General features: G+C 46.2%; 1 protein-coding gene across 25 annotated transcripts in view; it reads right to left on the bottom strand.

Moving 5' to 3' along the window:
* SHROOM3 (shroom family member 3) overlaps positions 1-17,136 on the bottom strand; it is a 259,403-nt gene that overhangs the window by 87,071 nt on the left and 155,196 nt on the right. For 2 of the 25 annotated variants that reach the window (XR_010601217.1, XM_024108438.3), the window contains exon 1: positions 5,646-9,948. The exons of 22 other annotated variants lie outside the window; for them this stretch is intronic. Coding sequence is in view for 1 of the 3 variants with exons in the window: in XM_065595985.1 (XP_065452057.1) it covers positions 3,258-3,424; positions 5,646-5,648 (170 nt within the window). In the remaining 2 variants the exon portion in view is untranslated. Of the gene's footprint in view, positions 1-3,257; positions 3,425-5,645; positions 9,949-17,136 lie in introns of those variants that run through there. One more of the 25 variants, XM_065595985.1, reaches the window with a different exon arrangement.

The following is a 17,136-nucleotide window of genomic DNA, read 5'->3' as shown; positions in this document are numbered from 1 at the left end:
GCCAGGACTTGTCTAAAAATCTGACATTTGCAACCTTTTCAATCTTCTTGTCAGGACGGATGCTACTTGGCGCTCACCACCAATGCTCTCCCAGGGCAGTGGGGGTGGGCGGGCATTCGTCTTTTGTTTAATTGCCACTGTCAAAACGGGGGGAAGTGCCATGGTATTTGAGGTCACACAATGGGTAGATTTACAGGATGCTGTCAAACATCATGGCTGAGAAAGCAGTGGTCTGTGAAATCCCAACTTTTGAAGAGCAGCCTCCGAGGGCCCTTCGATTTGGGCCTTGTCCAGAAGCAAAGATTGCACTGGTTTAACTCAAAAAGTTTTACAAATCAATTTAAACTGGTGCAAACCCCCATGAACACATGTAAATAGGGATTCTTCTTCTTCTTCATTTGGTGTATGACATTTATCCCCATTTTAACACCCGTTCACACTGCCAGAGCAGTGCAAAGGTGCCTTAGTGTAAGTGAGAATCAGGCCCTCAAGCTATATTACCACAGGAATGCACAAGAACATACATTAGCTTCACTTTGATAAGGGGTTATTTTGGGAAATCAGCAATTAAACATTTTTAAATATAAATCTATGTTTAATTTCAAACACCTGATGTATCATAGACCTTAGGCCAGATCCTCAAATGGGGCAAATTGATTGCATATAACAGGGTTTCTTCTTTTAGCTTACAGAATATATTTTCATTTCCCCCCATTATTATATTATATATATTGTGAATTTAGTGTGCCTGATCCAGCAAACCATTAGTCACACAAGTTGCCTTTCCTTGCTCCAGTAGTCCCATAAAAGTCAAGGGGCCTATTGTGAGTATGGAGGACTACTCACATGATCAAAGGTTTGCAGGATCAGGTCCGATATAACTGGACTTATTAAAATATTTCTTAGCCCCTGAGTCGGCAAAATATTTAAGCATATGCTTAACTTTAGGTACGGATTGAAGTCCATACCGAGGGCTTGATTCAGCAAGGTCTTTAAACACACTCCTAACTGCAAGCCCTTGAGTAGCCTCCCCGTGCTTAAAGTTAGGCACGTGCTTAAGTACCTTGCTGAATCATGACCCTCCTCAGCAAAGCACTTATGCTCATTCTTACCTTTAAGCTCCTGCTCAAATTCCATTGACATCACAATGGGACGCTGCTGCCTAGGGATTGGATTACTTAGATGCTTAAAATTAAGCAGGTGCTTAAATGCTCTTTCAAATTAGGGCCCACTGAAAAATGTGTCATTTAACTTTCCAGCCAATCCCTTCCACGAGCAGTCTCTGTGGGGTGCCCAGAGGTCAGATGCCAGCAGATGGTTTCTCTGCACCTCACACAGTTAAGACAAACCCTTTGTACTTCCCAGTTTGAGTCAACAGACATTAACAGGCAAACAGTAACATCTGCCAGAAGCACGAATTACAACTGAATATATCAATTAAATATATCAATTTTTATATTTATTATTTGTGTTGCCATGGCACCTGGGAGCCCCAGTCCTGGAGCAGGACCCCTTTGTGCTAGGCGCTGTACAAACACAGGACAACAAGATGGCTCCTGTCTAAGTAAAGAATGTCGAGTGTCTTCGAGCAGTGTATTGCATTGGGTCAGACCATGCTCTTCTTGCTTTCGATGACTAACCTCCTCCCAATTGCGGTGGGAGCAGGAGCAAGGCTGGCGTCCTTTTGTTTTCTCTTTGCCTGGGAATCTAGGGTATTTAAAAAAACCTTCATGACTCCCAGGATTTTTAGCTGCATTTCATTGCCGGCACGGGATTACTCCCTGCCTTTCAATCCGTATGCAGGACTCTCACTCCGGTACAGTACGCGCCGAGAGAAAGGAAATGCTCACTCCCTTCAATGGCAGCCCCGTGGGCAGAAGGATGGGAAGGATACTGGTGCGGAGTTTACTGCACATTCAACCCCTGACTTCTTGGAAAGGCTTTAAATCTCAGCTAATGATGTGTTGGGTTCTGGAAGAAAAGCCTCTGCAATCACTGAAACGCCAGCCAGGATTGGTCCATATTGAGTTTGCTTCTTTCCCAGGATCTTACCCAAAGGGCACTAACTGCCACTCAGCAAGCGCCAGGGACGACCTGATTCTCTAAACTTTGCTCACGTATAGAGCTGCCACCTCCGAGGTACAAAAAAAGGGGACATGGGGAATGGTCCTGAGCCCATAAAACTGGACAGCTGGCAGATTTCGCAGGACAGCTACCTCAGAAAAGGGATGATAGGACCAGGGGCAACTCTACTCATGTGAGTATCCGGTCTGGACCTGTGAGGGCACAATGACGTCTCCCAGGGGCTTGTTGGACTAGGCTTCATGTCTCGTTCAAAGGGTTTCCGCTCCCCAACCTTTATACCTTGATCCTGCTCCCACTGCAGTCAATGAAAAAACTCCCCAATGTTTTCAATAGGACCAGGAGATTAAGCCCATACTGTTGAGGAAATGCACAGGGCCTGAATGCCTCATTCACCTGCTTGCCTGGAGCAAGCAGCCGTTTGGAGCAGAGGAGTGGGCTGGCTGGGACCCAGGGAGCAGAGCAGCTACAGGAAGCAAGTTGGGAGCAGAGCAGCCCAGGGGCTGCTGTTGCTTTAAGAGAGGGGGATGGGAGCAGAGTGGCACAGGAAGTGGTGCTCAGTTAATTGGAGGGGAACCCAGAAATGAACCAGTGAGTGGCTGGCTGCATAGAACTATATGTGAGTGTGAGTTTATGTGGGTTCAGGTAGTGGATGAGTACATGCGTGTTTGAGTGGGTGCATATGGGTCTGTGGACCAGTGGTTGGGTGCATACATGCAGAGTGGCATGTGAGTGGGTGGATGGATGGGCACCTGCTAGAATGGTTTCATGTGAGTGAGCTTGCAGAGCAGGTACATGAGGGCTGGTGAGCAGCTCTGGGGGATGGGAGTGGAGAGAAAAACGTGGGCAGATAATTTAAAAAGCCATACATGATAGAGAAAGACAGAGCTTTGGGGAGATGCAGGAGATGGACAATATAGGCAAAAAGATTGTCTTCTGACTGCTCTCTATCTAGGGCAGAGGTTCTCAACCTTTCCAGACTACTGTACCCCTTGTAGGAGTCTGATGTGTCTTGCGTACCCCAAGTTTCACCTCGCTTAAAAACTACTTGCTTACAAAATCAGACATAAAAATACAAAAGTGTCACAGCCACACTGTTACTGACACATTGCTTACTTTCTCATTTCTACCATATCATTAAAAAAAATTGATTGGAATATAAATCTTGTACTTACATTTCAGTGTATAGTATAGAGAGCCGTATGGACAAGTCATTGTCTGAAATTTTAGTTTGTTCGGACTTCGCTAGTGCTTTTTGTGTAGCCTGTTGTAAAAGTAGGCAAATATCTAACTGAGTTGATGTACCCCCTGGAGTACCTCCAGGGGTACCAGAACCACTGATCTAGGGGAGAGGAAGGGATATAAGTGGATGGAGGGAAAGAGGGAATGGAAAAAGAAACTACCTGATCTATAATAGGAAAAACAAAGTGGAGGGACGTGCGGAAGAGGAAACCAGGTCTATGGGTCACATTTCTTTAAAGTTTCTTACAAAGAAGGTTGATTGCCAGTGCTGCACTTAAATACCATTGTATCCCTTTAAATCACAGGACATGACTTTGTGGGCAGAGCAAGCCTGGTTTTCTGGGCACCCACAGTGGGAAAGGGGTAGGGGGAGAAATGGGTAGCTTGTACCACTGCATCTCTCCACAGAGCTTCTGCCAACAGAACCCAAGGAATACATCAGGCCCTGTGGACCTCACTACAAGCCCTAAGGTAGGATATGCTGTGGCAGCTTTTACTGTTGCCATTGGGATCTGTAGGAAAGCACAAACAAATAGAGGTCATGTGCCAAGGAGATCTGTGGAGGCTTACTCAGAAGAAGATTGCTGATTGATTAAAAGTGCCGAATTATATGACTTAGGGAACAAAAAACAGCCATTCAATTTTGTCTCAATAAATTCTGCTCTCAGACATGTGTTACACCTAGCACACTGAGATGCCTAACAATGTTAGACTTACAGAGTCCTTACTACCACTATATCAGAGTTCTCACTGGTCTGCCGATACACGACATGAAAGTTTACAAATATGACACAAAAGGGGATTTATGTGGCTCTGAAGGTGGGAAGGTTGTCCAAACAGGAAGAAGTGAATTGAATCACATCTGGGGAATCGCTATCTTTGGAGCAAGATTTCATATTGAAGATCCCAGCAAAGTATGTTAATTAAGGGCCTAATCCTGCATTCCCTTCCCTCCCACTGAGGTCCCTGGGAGTTTTGGATGCACAGATAATGGAGCATAGAGGACTAAAATTATGAAATGAAAGGAAAAATTAGATCTGAAAACTAAATACTTTACTAGCATGGGGCTATATCTGATCTTGTATCTTTGACAAGCACTGCTCATTCATCGACTCTTCTTAAAGTCTAAGGTTTCAAATTTCAAAATGTAAAAATAAAACTCTTACTCACAAGGGTAGCATATATCTGACCTAGCAAACAAACACACATCCTCTGCTAAAACTATGTTGTAATCAAAGAGGCAAAATTGAGGTGAACAGCACCGCTGGATAAGATTTTTAAGCTGTTTTGTTTAGGTGGTATTAACAAGCTATGATATATAATAAGCAGTAATATGACAATATGTTAAATGCACACAAAAGACCTCAACTCATTTTCTCATGTTCTGTTTTATGACTATAACTCCTTTCAGGAAGATAACTGTATTGTCCCTCTAGTGGCCATCAAAGACTAACAATCTAGATAACTGAACTACTATGATACATTTGTATCATTTTGTCTCTGTTGAACTTGGCTGGGATTTTCAACTTGTATTATGTCGGGTCTGCTCAGGAAAACAGGCCCTAAAATATACTTAAATTTCCTCCTTCTCTGAAACGTACAGATGACACAGTGAAGCAGGAAAAATGCTACAACTTGATCAAATGTTGTTATTTTAAAACATTCCAAGAAGCAAAATGTCAAAGCATTTTTTTTCAAATGAAACTAAACAACACATTCCTCAGGCCACATTTATCCCTAGTGGTGAGACCACACTGATTTCACTGGATGAGTTGGGCCCCTGATATTTAAGAGTTTCCTTATAATCAAGATGAACAATTTTCTTTGTTTTGCTTTAAAAAAAAAAAAAAGGCTAGTTGCTTTCTACCTCCAGAACGAGACATTAATAACAACAGACCTCACTCTGGTCTCACCCCAGTTTTACACTAGTGTAACTCTTGATGTGAGTGGCGTTATTCTTGATTTACACCAGTATACATGAGAGGAAAATCAGAGTTTCTGTCACAATGAGTCTCTCAGCATCGAACTGTATCTCTCTCTCTCTAGCTGTAGGTGAAAACATTGTCTTGGCAAATAATTAACCATAGTTAAAGTCATAGGCTCCTCCTTGACCAAACCTCTCAAAATAAGCCACTAACATTAGAGAGAATCCTTCTACACACAAAGCTTAGTACCCCAGCTCTGGCTGCCCCAGACACTTCCATTGCAAATACAGGGATTTTCTGTTTCTTTCAGGCATTAGGGGAAAGAAAAATAACCCTCCAAGTTCTCAGAATTTGTACGGATCTCTCCAAACACCCCATCCCCGAGCCAGCACTTACCATTCCTAAAATAAATCCTCTGGTGCCAGCCCCAGGCAAGGACACAGGAGCCCCCCAGAATCCTGTCAAAAGCCCAAGTTCAAATCTTTTGGCGACCCACTCCCTGAGGAGGCTGCAGCCCTACCACTGCTCCAGTGAGAGAGGGAGGCATTGCTTCTCGAGGGGGGTATTTCAGGAGACTCTGCAACAATAGCCTACTCTCTGCAGTCCCTCTCTCCACGGTTTGTCAAGCGGCAGTGCCTCGGTGCAGTCGTATTTGCTGTGATCCGGCATCCAAAGTGGATTTAAGGCAAGCCAGCATGCGAGAAGCCGACTATGCAGTTGACAAACTGCCCTGACAGGAAGCATAACTCACACACATATTTGCTGCAGCATATCCAGAGCTGGTCAGGAAAGCACAACACTTTTCACAGCTCCTAAATGATCATCCAACCCTCTCCTTGTTCCCTCCCAGTCTCAGGTAATCCCACAAGAAACCTGCTCGGATTGGCTCAAGGCGTTCAGGGCTGTATTTGCATTTCAATGGCTCAGAAGGCTCCCTCCAGTTTGAAAATGGATCTAGTATTCCCAGGTCAGGCTCTGCTCTGCCTCCCCATCCCTGCTCCTCCTGTCACTGGGCTACTAGCGGATGGAGAGGACCTGATTCCTTGCTCAGCTGGGAGAGGCAGCTTCGTTCTGGATTTAGATTAAAAACAAAAGTCTCTGCCTAGTTTGTAGCCACTCTACAGTCCTGAGCAGATCAAATGGAGCATTGATAATAGGAGGTAAAAAGTTCACTGCTTTTATAAAGCTCACGTTACAGCAAGGGGAATAACCATTTTCCTCCTCTGTGCATTCTCTCCGGTATTGTGATAACCACACAACCAGACACACCGGACCTAGCTCTGCAGCCCAGCACCCACTGCACTCTATGGGCCTGTCTCTCTGCTCACACTGATGTACATCTGGAGTAATTCTACAGGAGTCAAAGGGCCTGATTCTCCACTCACTCACACCAGTACCACACCACTGACTTTCACGGAGGTACTCTTGATTTCCACTACGGAAAGCGAGGAGACCCAATGGAGGAAAAATCAGGCCCAAGAGGAAATCAGTCAGTTCAAAAGCTGAATTCCCATCCTTTCGGTACCTAACGCTCATCCCTTAGTGACCCGTTCCCCCCCTTTTTGCCCTCTGTCTTCCTTGAGGGCTGTTTCTGTGCTCGCAGCTGATTCATGCTGAAAGGCCCTGTTCAGCGTTCTCTGTTGTTCTTCCTGTTTTGCACCAGAGCATGAATACCAAGTCTAGCCCTCATGCAAAGACCTTTAACACACCACTTAACTCTCACACCTTTGCAAGCTGCTAGCAGCACACAGATGCTGAGCAAAAGGGAGGACTGCAAACCAGTAGGGAAGTGTGATGTACATCCACTGCTGAAGGGGAAAAAAATCATTTTAGACTCCAAACAGAAGAGCAGATGGAGCCTATAGAAATATAGTTGTTCCCCTCAAGAGATGAGTAACTCCATGGAGATACAGGTCAGTTTCCACCAGTCGATGATCTTGCTCATAACATGTCTTTTATTCAAGGAACTCTAAGAGCTTTACAAAAGTGGCGATTACTCTTATCTCCATTTTATAGACGGGGAAATTTATGCCCCGAGAGGATAAGGGATTTGTCCAAAATTCACACAGCAAGCCTGTGGAAGAGCTGGGGATAGAAACCAGGCCAACTGAGGCCCAGGGCTTTGTCTTCACAAGAGGGTAGCATTGGTTTAATTTAAATTGGCTTTTAAACTCATACAGTTAAACCAGTGAAATAGGCTGCGTGGACAGTCTTATTTTGACTTAAGTGTGTCTTGTTTTGGCTTAGCTTAAATGTGTTCCTAATCATCTTAAATTGAACTAATATGAGTCATTCCTAAACTGAAATCAGTGTTTACACAGCGTTTTGCATTAGTTTAGCTAGAATCAGCTTGAATTCACACCTTAAGTTAAACCAGTGCTACTTTCCATGTAGACAAGGTTGCCAGCTTCTGCTCTAACTACCACTTCCATGCTACCAGCCTGAGAAATCTACTGGTTAGCAAGACGCACATACCAAACACATCCATGTGCCACCTTCCCAATCCTGGGATGCACTGGAAAATGGGACAGAGGAGAAAGGCTGTGGGTGATGGCGTAACTGCTGTAAGTGTTAGCTATGACCACTAATAATGAAGCCTGTGACCTGAATGTGTCTGCCACGACGGTGGTCTTGCAGGAGAAATGTTACTTTCCATGTTCTGCAGACTGTGCTTCTTCGCCTGTCCCCAGGAAACACTGGTATGTTACCACCTGACGGGGCACAACGCCAGCTTATTAGATGGGCATGACTTTAGTTATATTACAGAATTAGCATGTCCATCAAGTTTGATTAATAAAGGCCAGATTAGCATCCAGGAAAGTCAAAATAGCTCCAATACCTACCATGAAGGGGATATGCCATCAACTCTCTAGAACAGAGAGGGATTAATTCTGATATCCAGAAATAGCTTCCTCGGCCGTGCAAGGTGAGTTTTTGGGTATATAGGAATGAGGATTAAGCAGTACGCTAGGGGTGGGGATAGTGGGGAGAGTTTAGACGGAAATGTCCACTCTTGCAGCGTCTCTCCACGGAAGAATCCCACACATGACACACCTTGCTCAGCAACTGTATAAAGCAGGGGTGGGCAAACTTTTTGGCCCAAGGGCCGCATCGGGTTTCAGAAATTGTATGGAGGGCTGCTTAGCGGAGGCTGTGCCTCCCCAAACAGCCAGGCATGGTCCGGCCCCTGCCCCCTATCTGACCCCCCTGCTTCTCGCCCCAGGAATCCTGCCCCATCCAACCCCTCCCCCCCCCCCGCTCTCTGTCCCCTGACCGCTTCCGGATGCCCTGCCCCTAACTGCCTCCTGCTACTCTATCCAACCCACCCTCTCCTTCCTGACTGCCCCCCTGGGACTCCTGCCCCATCCAACCACCTCTTCTCCCTGACCATCCCCAGACCCCCTGCCCCTAACTGCCCCCCACCGCTGCCCCTCACTGCCCCATTCAACCCCCCCTTCTTCCTGACTGCCCCTCCTGGGAGCCCTGCCCCATCCAAACACCCCTTTTCCCTGTCCCCTGACTGCCCCTGGAACCCCCGCCCTGACTGCCCCCTGCTGCCCCATCCAACCCCCCCTTCTTCATGACTGTCCCCCCCAGAACCCCTGCCCCATTTAACCACCCCTTCTCCCTGACTGCCCCCGGAAAGCCCACCCCCATTCAACCCCCCTGTTCCCCGCCCTCGGACCGCCCCCACCCCATCCACACCCCAAGCCCCTGACCACCCACCGAACTCCCTTGTCCTCTATCCAACCCCCCTCCCCCGCTCCCTGCCCTCTTACCGCGCTCCCTGGAGCACCAGTGGCTGGTGGCACGGCTGCACCAGGACAGGCAGCCGTGCCGCTCGGCTGGAACCAGCCACGCAGTGAGCTGAGGCTGCGGGGAGGGGGAACAGCAGGGGAGGGGTCAGGGCTAGCTTCCCGGGCCAGGAGCTCAGGGGCTGGGCAGAACAGTCCCGTGGGCTGGACGTGGCCCGCGGATCATAGTTTGCCCACCTCTGGTATAAAGTAGTCAAGCAGTCACAAACTGGCTGCCATCTGTGTGGAATTCTTTCACCGAGAGCTACTGGCAGAGTGGAGATTTCAGTATAATCCTTCCCAATGCCCCCACCACTAACAGACTGCTTAGTCCTGATTTCCTTGGGGCCAGGGGACCATTTCTGCTCAACAGAGCCTTGAATGTTACATTCATTCTGCTAAAGCCTGACGTGACTTTTGCTAGCCAATCAAATTAACATAATTGCCCTAGATTGTGCAGCAACCAAGCCAGGGGCTGTATTTTATAGGGCCTGTTCCACTGTAAAATCTATAGTGTGTATTGCCGGTTCATGCTCATTCCATTATGAGACACATGGGTCCCGTGTAATTACACCATGTGAAATATGCAACTGAGATGTGCAAACAGTTTTCCAGAACTTTTCTCAGGCAACGAAACAAAATCCCTTCCTGGGCTATAATCATAAAAGCTTCTCAGCAACAGGCATTTGTTCTTGCCCATGATAAAAATCTAACAACTACAGCTTGCCCTCTAAAACCTCAGACTCGCTGTAACTGGCGGTGGTTTGTTTAAGCGTTATGCGTTTCTGAGAGCCCAGGTACAAACCTTCAGGCAGCGGGCCACGGTCTTTCCAGCTGGGAATTAATTAGCAGTGATTATAACAAGCACACATTCTGATAGAGGAAGTCAGCATCAGAGCTTGCAGCCTGAGTGCCTGGTGCAATGATCATGTCAGTACTTTCAGGATAAGCGAGGCTGGGCCAGGTCAGTACTTGGGTAGGAGACCACCACTCAAGGACTAAGTAGGAATTGGTGATTAAAGGCCTCACCTGAGAACTGTTAAGAATCCTTAACGCTCACAGAACCGCTCCATATGAATTCCTAATAGGTGGCCATAATCCCTTTGGGTTAGATTGTGCTACCCTTACTCATATTGAATAGTATGTTATTCCTTTTGAAGTCCCTGGGACCAATTTGGGAGTACAGTGCTACTCCACCTGAGGAAGTTAGTACCTGGCTCTCTGCGTCAGTATTAAGCAGTGCCCCAGTTTGATAATAGCTGTTACTATGCCCTGGTCTACACTACAGAGTTAGGTCGACGTAAGGCAGCTTCTGTCAACCTAACTCTGTAAGCATCTACACTAAAATGTCGCTCCCGTCCGTGTAAGTTGCCCACTACTCCGACTTAATAACTCCACCTCCGCGAGAGGTATAGCGCTTAGATCAATGTAGTTAGGGCAACGCAGTGTCTGTGTAGACACTGCATGATTTACATCGACTGCTGCTGCCTTTCAGAAACTGTCCCACTATGCCCCCCACTGACAGTTAAATTGGTGCAAGCACTCCTGGTGAGGACGTGCACTGCCGACACAAGGAGCATAGCATGGACGTGCAAAAGCAATCTAATTACTGCAGTGGCAGTACGTTGACATAACTTAGGCAACTTAATTTTGTAGTGGAGGCTTCCCCTTAGTTACAGGGAAGCATGTACCTCATATAGTGAAATGTATTTTGTTAACGTCTGAAGTCCTTTGAGATCCTTGGATTGTGGGTGGTGTCCAGGCCAAATTTCAGTTTGGGAAATCACATTACAGACGCTGAAACCCTCCTCTAATTTCAGCTGGAGAAGATAGTCTTCACTTTCTGCTCTGAACTGCTGCAGAGCCCTACCCTGCACTGTTAAACAGCTGCTACGTTTCACACCAGAGATAGGGGGTGAAGAAGCTCCTGTTCGCAGGGCTGGATTGCCAGTGCCTCAGTGTTCATACTCAGGGCCACATTTAAAAAAAAAAAAAAAAAAAAAAAGAGTTCAGCTCCCATTTACGGCCCTCAGGAAAGGGCACCTTTTTCACGAGGCGCATGGGGGTGCGGAGCTGTTGAAAAATCTGGCCCTTATTCTGATGCCTAAATAGAAGCTCAGCACATTTGAAAACACAAGATCTAAACTTCAAACAAAGGAACGGACATGGTGTTGTGATCAATAGTTTTCCACCAGGGACATTATGAAAGGTGACTTTGATGATACCGGTCTCAAATTATATATTCTGTGAAGAACCATGGGGCAGATTCAGCGAGCTTGGGGGAGGGGGGGTGTTTGGTAGTGTTTTATGTTTGCTGTTTGATTCTGAGGATGCTTTAATCCTATTTAGTGCACCAGAAGTAGTCATATGATCTCCCTTAACAAACCTCAATAATTAGTACTTTACAATGAATTTTCCTCAGTGCTGGGGGTGTTTTCATTGCCTTTGAAAATGTGCTTTGACCTAACATCAAAAGAGAAACTGGGGAAACTGGAGATAGACTTTTCAGTGCCCCGATGGCTTTCTGGTGCGTTTCTCAGAAGTGTTCCAAGTCAAATTACAAGCTGTCTGAGTGAAATATTATAGAGACGGATTTACCTACCCTTTGAAAAAAACTCATTATTAACAGAGTCACTCCCTGTCGGCATCTTGCACTCCTGAACCTCAAGCATGACCTAAATTCACATTTACGACAAACTGGCCACGCTCTCGCATTCATCTAAAGCAACGTGGTTTATTTACTGTTTCATAGATGTGTTTATTCAAGAGCAGAAGCCTTCTCCTGGCAGCTCATTTGTGTCTCGTTTGCAGGCCGGCACAGCTCTCCCCGCACTGGGGTTGAGCTTCAGGAATGTGTCCTATTCCGACAGGCATGCCGGGGAAGTTTGGTGTAGTTTAAATTTATAACTTGGAAATAGCAAGGAGCTTCCTTTGTTTTCATTCCCATTTCTGATATTTAGTAGGAGCCAGGTATTTCATGGTGGGACCTGCCTCCTCCCTGAATATTCCAATTGCATTGTCAATGCAAAACTATGCATGGATTCTGAGATGCCCTTATAAAAAAAAAAAAAAAGCTACAGTATCCTATAATGATCACACAAAATTCTGCAGTAATGACAGATTATCCCCTGGATAGGGGTTGATTAGCACAGCTCCAGAGGTGCAAAACTTCCCCTATGCCAACCATTGAAGAATTCAACCCCACAATCAGGGAAAGCTTGGGAAACACAGACCCCCCCGCCCCGCCCCTCCAACCACCAATGATGGGGACATGGTTGGAGAAAGGGACATGACTGGGGTTGTCTTATGTCCCAGCAATCCCTGGTTGCCAGAGTGGTCTCTAAGGGCTTATCTGCACAGTCTGCTGGCACTCAGCAAGCCAGGGTGTGAATGCACAGCACATGAGCCTGTTGTGTACTGCTTGAAGCAGCGCACTGCAGAACTTTTAGTGTGTGGTAGCGGGGTCCATATGGCCAATTAGTGTGTGGCAGGCCGCCATGTTGTACGTTCACACTCTGGCTTGCCGTGGACTAACAGACCGTGTAGATGAGCCCCAAGACAGCGGGTGACATTTTATTTCCTTCTTCAAACTCCTCTAATAGCGCCTGTCCTGAAGCCCATCCAAATCGCACCCATCCCACACAACACAAACCTCCCAGCCAAGTAATAACGCCCCTCATCTGACCTCCCTCTTGCCAAAAGGCTTGGGAAAGTAAGGAAAAGAGAAAGCGTGCTCTTGCAAGTCAATGATTCTGAGTTTTGTCAAATCAAGTGGAGAGCAGCGGGTCCAGAAATTGCCCCAATTCCAGCCCCCTCCCATGCCAACCAGGGGGCTGTTAGTTTAAGCACTGCAATTGGCTATCACTGCGGCAGAACCACATGAGGAGAGATTAGGTCTACCAGAGAAGTGCAAAGCGTCATTATTGAAGACACACTGCCGCAAGCCTTACTCACGTGAGTAATGCTCACCCAGCAGAGTACCTGTATTCACATTAAACAATGTGACTTGTAACGTGGCCTTGTTATCAAGGGGACTACTCTCCTAGATAAGCATTACTCACATGAGAAGGGCTGCTAGATCAGGCCCAATGTACATAAAAACTGGCTTTTAAGTCTATTTTTTAAATCCAATTTCCTGTCAGCCCTAAATCACGAAAGAAGTGTTTTGCGTTTGCTCGGTCCTAGAATTACACCCTGTCCAGAAGACAAGTCACCAGACATAATTTTGCTCTTAGGAATGGTTCGTGGTCCTATGGTGATTAAGTCACACTTTTTACTCGAAAGAAAGAAAAATCCCTTCAGATTAGGGTCAAACTCTTTGGCAGGGCAGCCTGGGGGATCAGTGGTTTGGATTGCTGCACTGCAGGCTCAGCTGGCGATAAACAGAGCCGTTCAGTTTACAAAGCCGCTCTCACTTCCCAATAACTGTACTGCACTCTGCACAACGTATGACGGCACATTTTGGAGGCCCGCTCTTACATACACGGCTGTAAAGAAGGAGGACCTCTATCGGAGTCAATGAAGTTACATGAGTTTAAAATTGGTGCGAGAGCAGAATCAGGCTCCAAGAATTCACATTGCCCTCTTCCCTTTCTAAACTGTAGGTTTAAGAAGCCTAAATGCCGTATTAGTGACCTTGAGATTCTGCCTCTCTTCTGACCTCCCATCAACATCTGGGATCTGTGAGGCATTCTTGGGTCACTCCATCTCCAAGGCTGAACTCAGGGGCTGACAGCTGGGAAACTCCCCTCCCCCACCCCCACCCCCAGTCTATCAGTGCTCAGGTGTAAGTGCTTTCAGACCTCAGGGCAAGGTCCATAGTTGGATCAGACGTTCTCTGCTCTGCTGGGACACAGTTGGGAGGGTTCCTGTTTTGGCCCTATGCAGGCGTGGCTAATGGTAGGAGTGAATTACTCTCCTGCTTGTGGTAGACAGTAGAATTGGGTACACTGACAAAACAGTTTTGCATTTCGTATAGTGCTCAGATGCCACAGTGATGGGCACCAGCACAGATACAACAGAGATACCAAAGGACCCCACCAGGGCCTCACATTGGGAGCCATGCAGAGTTACACCATCCCGGGGAAGCTCTGAGAAGCCCTTTGCTTCATAGAAGTAATATTCCCCTGGAGCTCATTGGAGTGCAAAGAGAGCGCACACACGGCTGCATCCCTTCAGAGACTCGGTCTTCAGGAAGTCAGTGTACTGAGACTGATTGGGACAGATTTGCTATTTTCCTTGTCTTCCAGCATTCAGAACAAGTCTGCGGGGTGTCTGAATCCATCATGGCCAAATACAAATTCTCCTAGGCTGGTGTTGGCGTCGTAGGATGATGATGAGAGGTTCTCTGCTACAGAGTGGAAACCAGTGTGAGCCCACTACGTCACCCGCCCTCGGGGAGCAGAGGGAATCAGTCCCACAGGAGAGATTCATTTCATGCATTCTAAAATAACTGCCTCCCACTCTCCTTAATAAAGTTGCTAATACAGCCTGAATGCTCAGAAACAAGTATGAGCTGCAGCCGTTCAAGTCCACAAATAACACCTATTAAAAATAGACAGACATGAGTAAACAGTGACTCATGCTTTCACCAACAAAAAGCAGGGCAATTATGACTCCTAAGATGACACTCACGTGGTTCTGGTTTTTGTGAAGCAACCAGAGACCAGCTTACAAAGAGTACTGTAGTTGTACATTTACTTGCATGAGCTGCCAAGTCAGGAGTTGCAAGGTATGGGCCCAATCCTCTTCCTCTGGCACTATGGTGACCAGACAGCAAAAGTGAAAAATCGGGAATGGGGTGGGGAGTAATAGGAGCCTATATAAGAAAAAGACCCAAAAATCGGGACTGTCCTGATAAAATCGGGACATTTGGTCACCCTATCTGGCACTGACTTTAGGGGGAACAGGACTGGGATCTCCAGTACATCCAATGTAGTAGCAACAGGATGTGTTTATCATACATGATGTGTGGATGCTGTATTTTGCTATATGAAAGCTGATCATTAATGGCTTTCTCTGGAGTGTTACTAACAAGCAATAAGAACAGCGAGCAGACCCTCAGCTGCAGTATAGCTGGGGTCTGTTCCAAAGCCAACTGACACGAATTTTAAAAAAGATGTGGAGAAATTGGAAAGGGTCCAGAGAAGAGCAACAAGAATGATTAAAGGTCTTGAGAACATGACCTATGAAGGAAGGCTGAAAGAACTGGGTTTGTTTAGTTTGAAAAAGAGAAGACTGAGAGGGGACATGATAGCAGTTTTCAGGTATTTAAAAGGGTGTCATAAGGAGGAGGGAGAAAACTTGTTCACCTTAGCCTCTAAGGATAGAACAAGAAGCAATGGGTTTAAACTGCAGCAAGGGAGGTCTAGGTTGGACATTAAGAAAAAGTTCCTAACTGTCAGGGTGGTTAAACACTGGAATAAATTGCCTAGGGAGGTTGTGGAATCTCCATCTCTGGAGATATTTAAGAGTAGGTTAGATAAATGTCTATCAGGGATGGTCTAGACAGTATTTGGTCCTGCCATGAGGGCAGGGGACTGGACTCGATGACCTCTCGAGGTCCCTTCCAGTCCTAGAATCTATGAATCTATGAATAGAAACTCTATGTCTTTGGATCAGGCCCCAGCCGAGGATCTGGTTCGGTCTCGTAAAGGAGGAAAACGAGCAGTGCCAAAATATAAAACACTCTTTTGATTTTAATATGTGACCCCTAATATAGTCGGATCTAAGCGGCACCCTCCCATCTTCGCTAACAACGAACGCACTGAGACATAGACGTATGGGTGTTTGTACAAACACACACTTGCCTATAGATTTAAACAAGAGATGATACAAATGAGTGAATAATAAAAACTCCCTTACACTCCTGACACAGCGTTTTCAATCTGTGTTTTTTCTAATCACCGTTAAAAAAGGGAAAGAAACATAAAAGCTTATATGCATCCAAAGAAGTGGGCTGTAGCCCACGAAAGCTTATGCTCTAATAAATGTGTTAGTCTCTAAGGTGCCACAAGTACGCCTGTTCTTTTTGCGGATACAGACTAACACGGCTGCTACTCTGAAACCTATAAAAGCTTATGAGAACCCAATGTGATGGGTTGGCTCAAACTCACAAGCACTAAACAGACAATCTGACATGATGGGAAAATTGAGGTAGTGACAAGCATTCTGACAGACTGATCCTAAATTAGTGTCCGAGGGAGTTTTGATAAAGCTCCAGGCCCCCCTGAGACACTGCTATGTTACAACAATGCTGCACAATCGTAGCACTGGAATAACTGGGGATTCTAGGTATTCCTATAACTCTTGGGCACAGGCTCCCCTGTGTGTCTCTGACATGTAGTACAGGGCTTCGCCAACAGCATGAACTAGAGGGGTACGATAACTAAGAAATTTTCCTTCTTCCTATTTAAAGAAGGCTCAGACTTAGGCTTGGACTGAAATGCAGGCAGTACAAATCATCAGCTGGAACGAGTCCTAACTAGCCAAGAGAATGGGAGAGTAGGGTGGAAAGTATTCTAGTCTAGTAAGTCTTTCAGCCTTGTTCCCCGTTGTTTGTCACTATATAAGCTGCTGCATAGAGAGATGAGCTATTTTTGGTTCACATAAATGAAAAAAAGATTTGATCTGAAGTAGAAAGGACAATGTCAAATGCCCCCAAAGACTCAATGCCTTGAGTCTGTAATTTATGTTACTGGCTTCCTTGTCAATGTAGATGCCAGGCTTCAGTAATTTGGACCAGCCTGTGCAGTGATTCTGGCAGCTGATGCGAAATGCGAGGCCCGTGTCACGTTTGCCGGTGCAGGAAGGGCAGGAGTGGGATGGAAGGGAGGAAATTAGTTTTTGAAATAAGGCATAAGCTGCATTTGAGAAGGATGATTTCCTTTGAGGGGTTGTTTGCAACGATGACTCATCCACAGACCATGAGGAGTGAGAGCCATGGGGGAGAGGGGTCAAAGTCAGGGATATCAATCAGAGATGGGCAAAAATAGTGGGAGGTTTAGGTTTTGCAAGACTTCCCCAGTAAGCTTTTGGTTTTGCAAAACTCAAACCTGATCCAGGAGTGGTTCCGAACCAACCTTTTTAGCCAA

This window comes from Chrysemys picta, chromosome 5, assembly GCF_011386835.1.
Source record: "Chrysemys picta bellii isolate R12L10 chromosome 5, ASM1138683v2, whole genome shotgun sequence".
Lineage (NCBI taxonomy): Eukaryota > Metazoa > Chordata > Testudines > Emydidae > Chrysemys > Chrysemys picta.
This window is presented reverse-complemented; position numbering and strand designations above follow the sequence as displayed.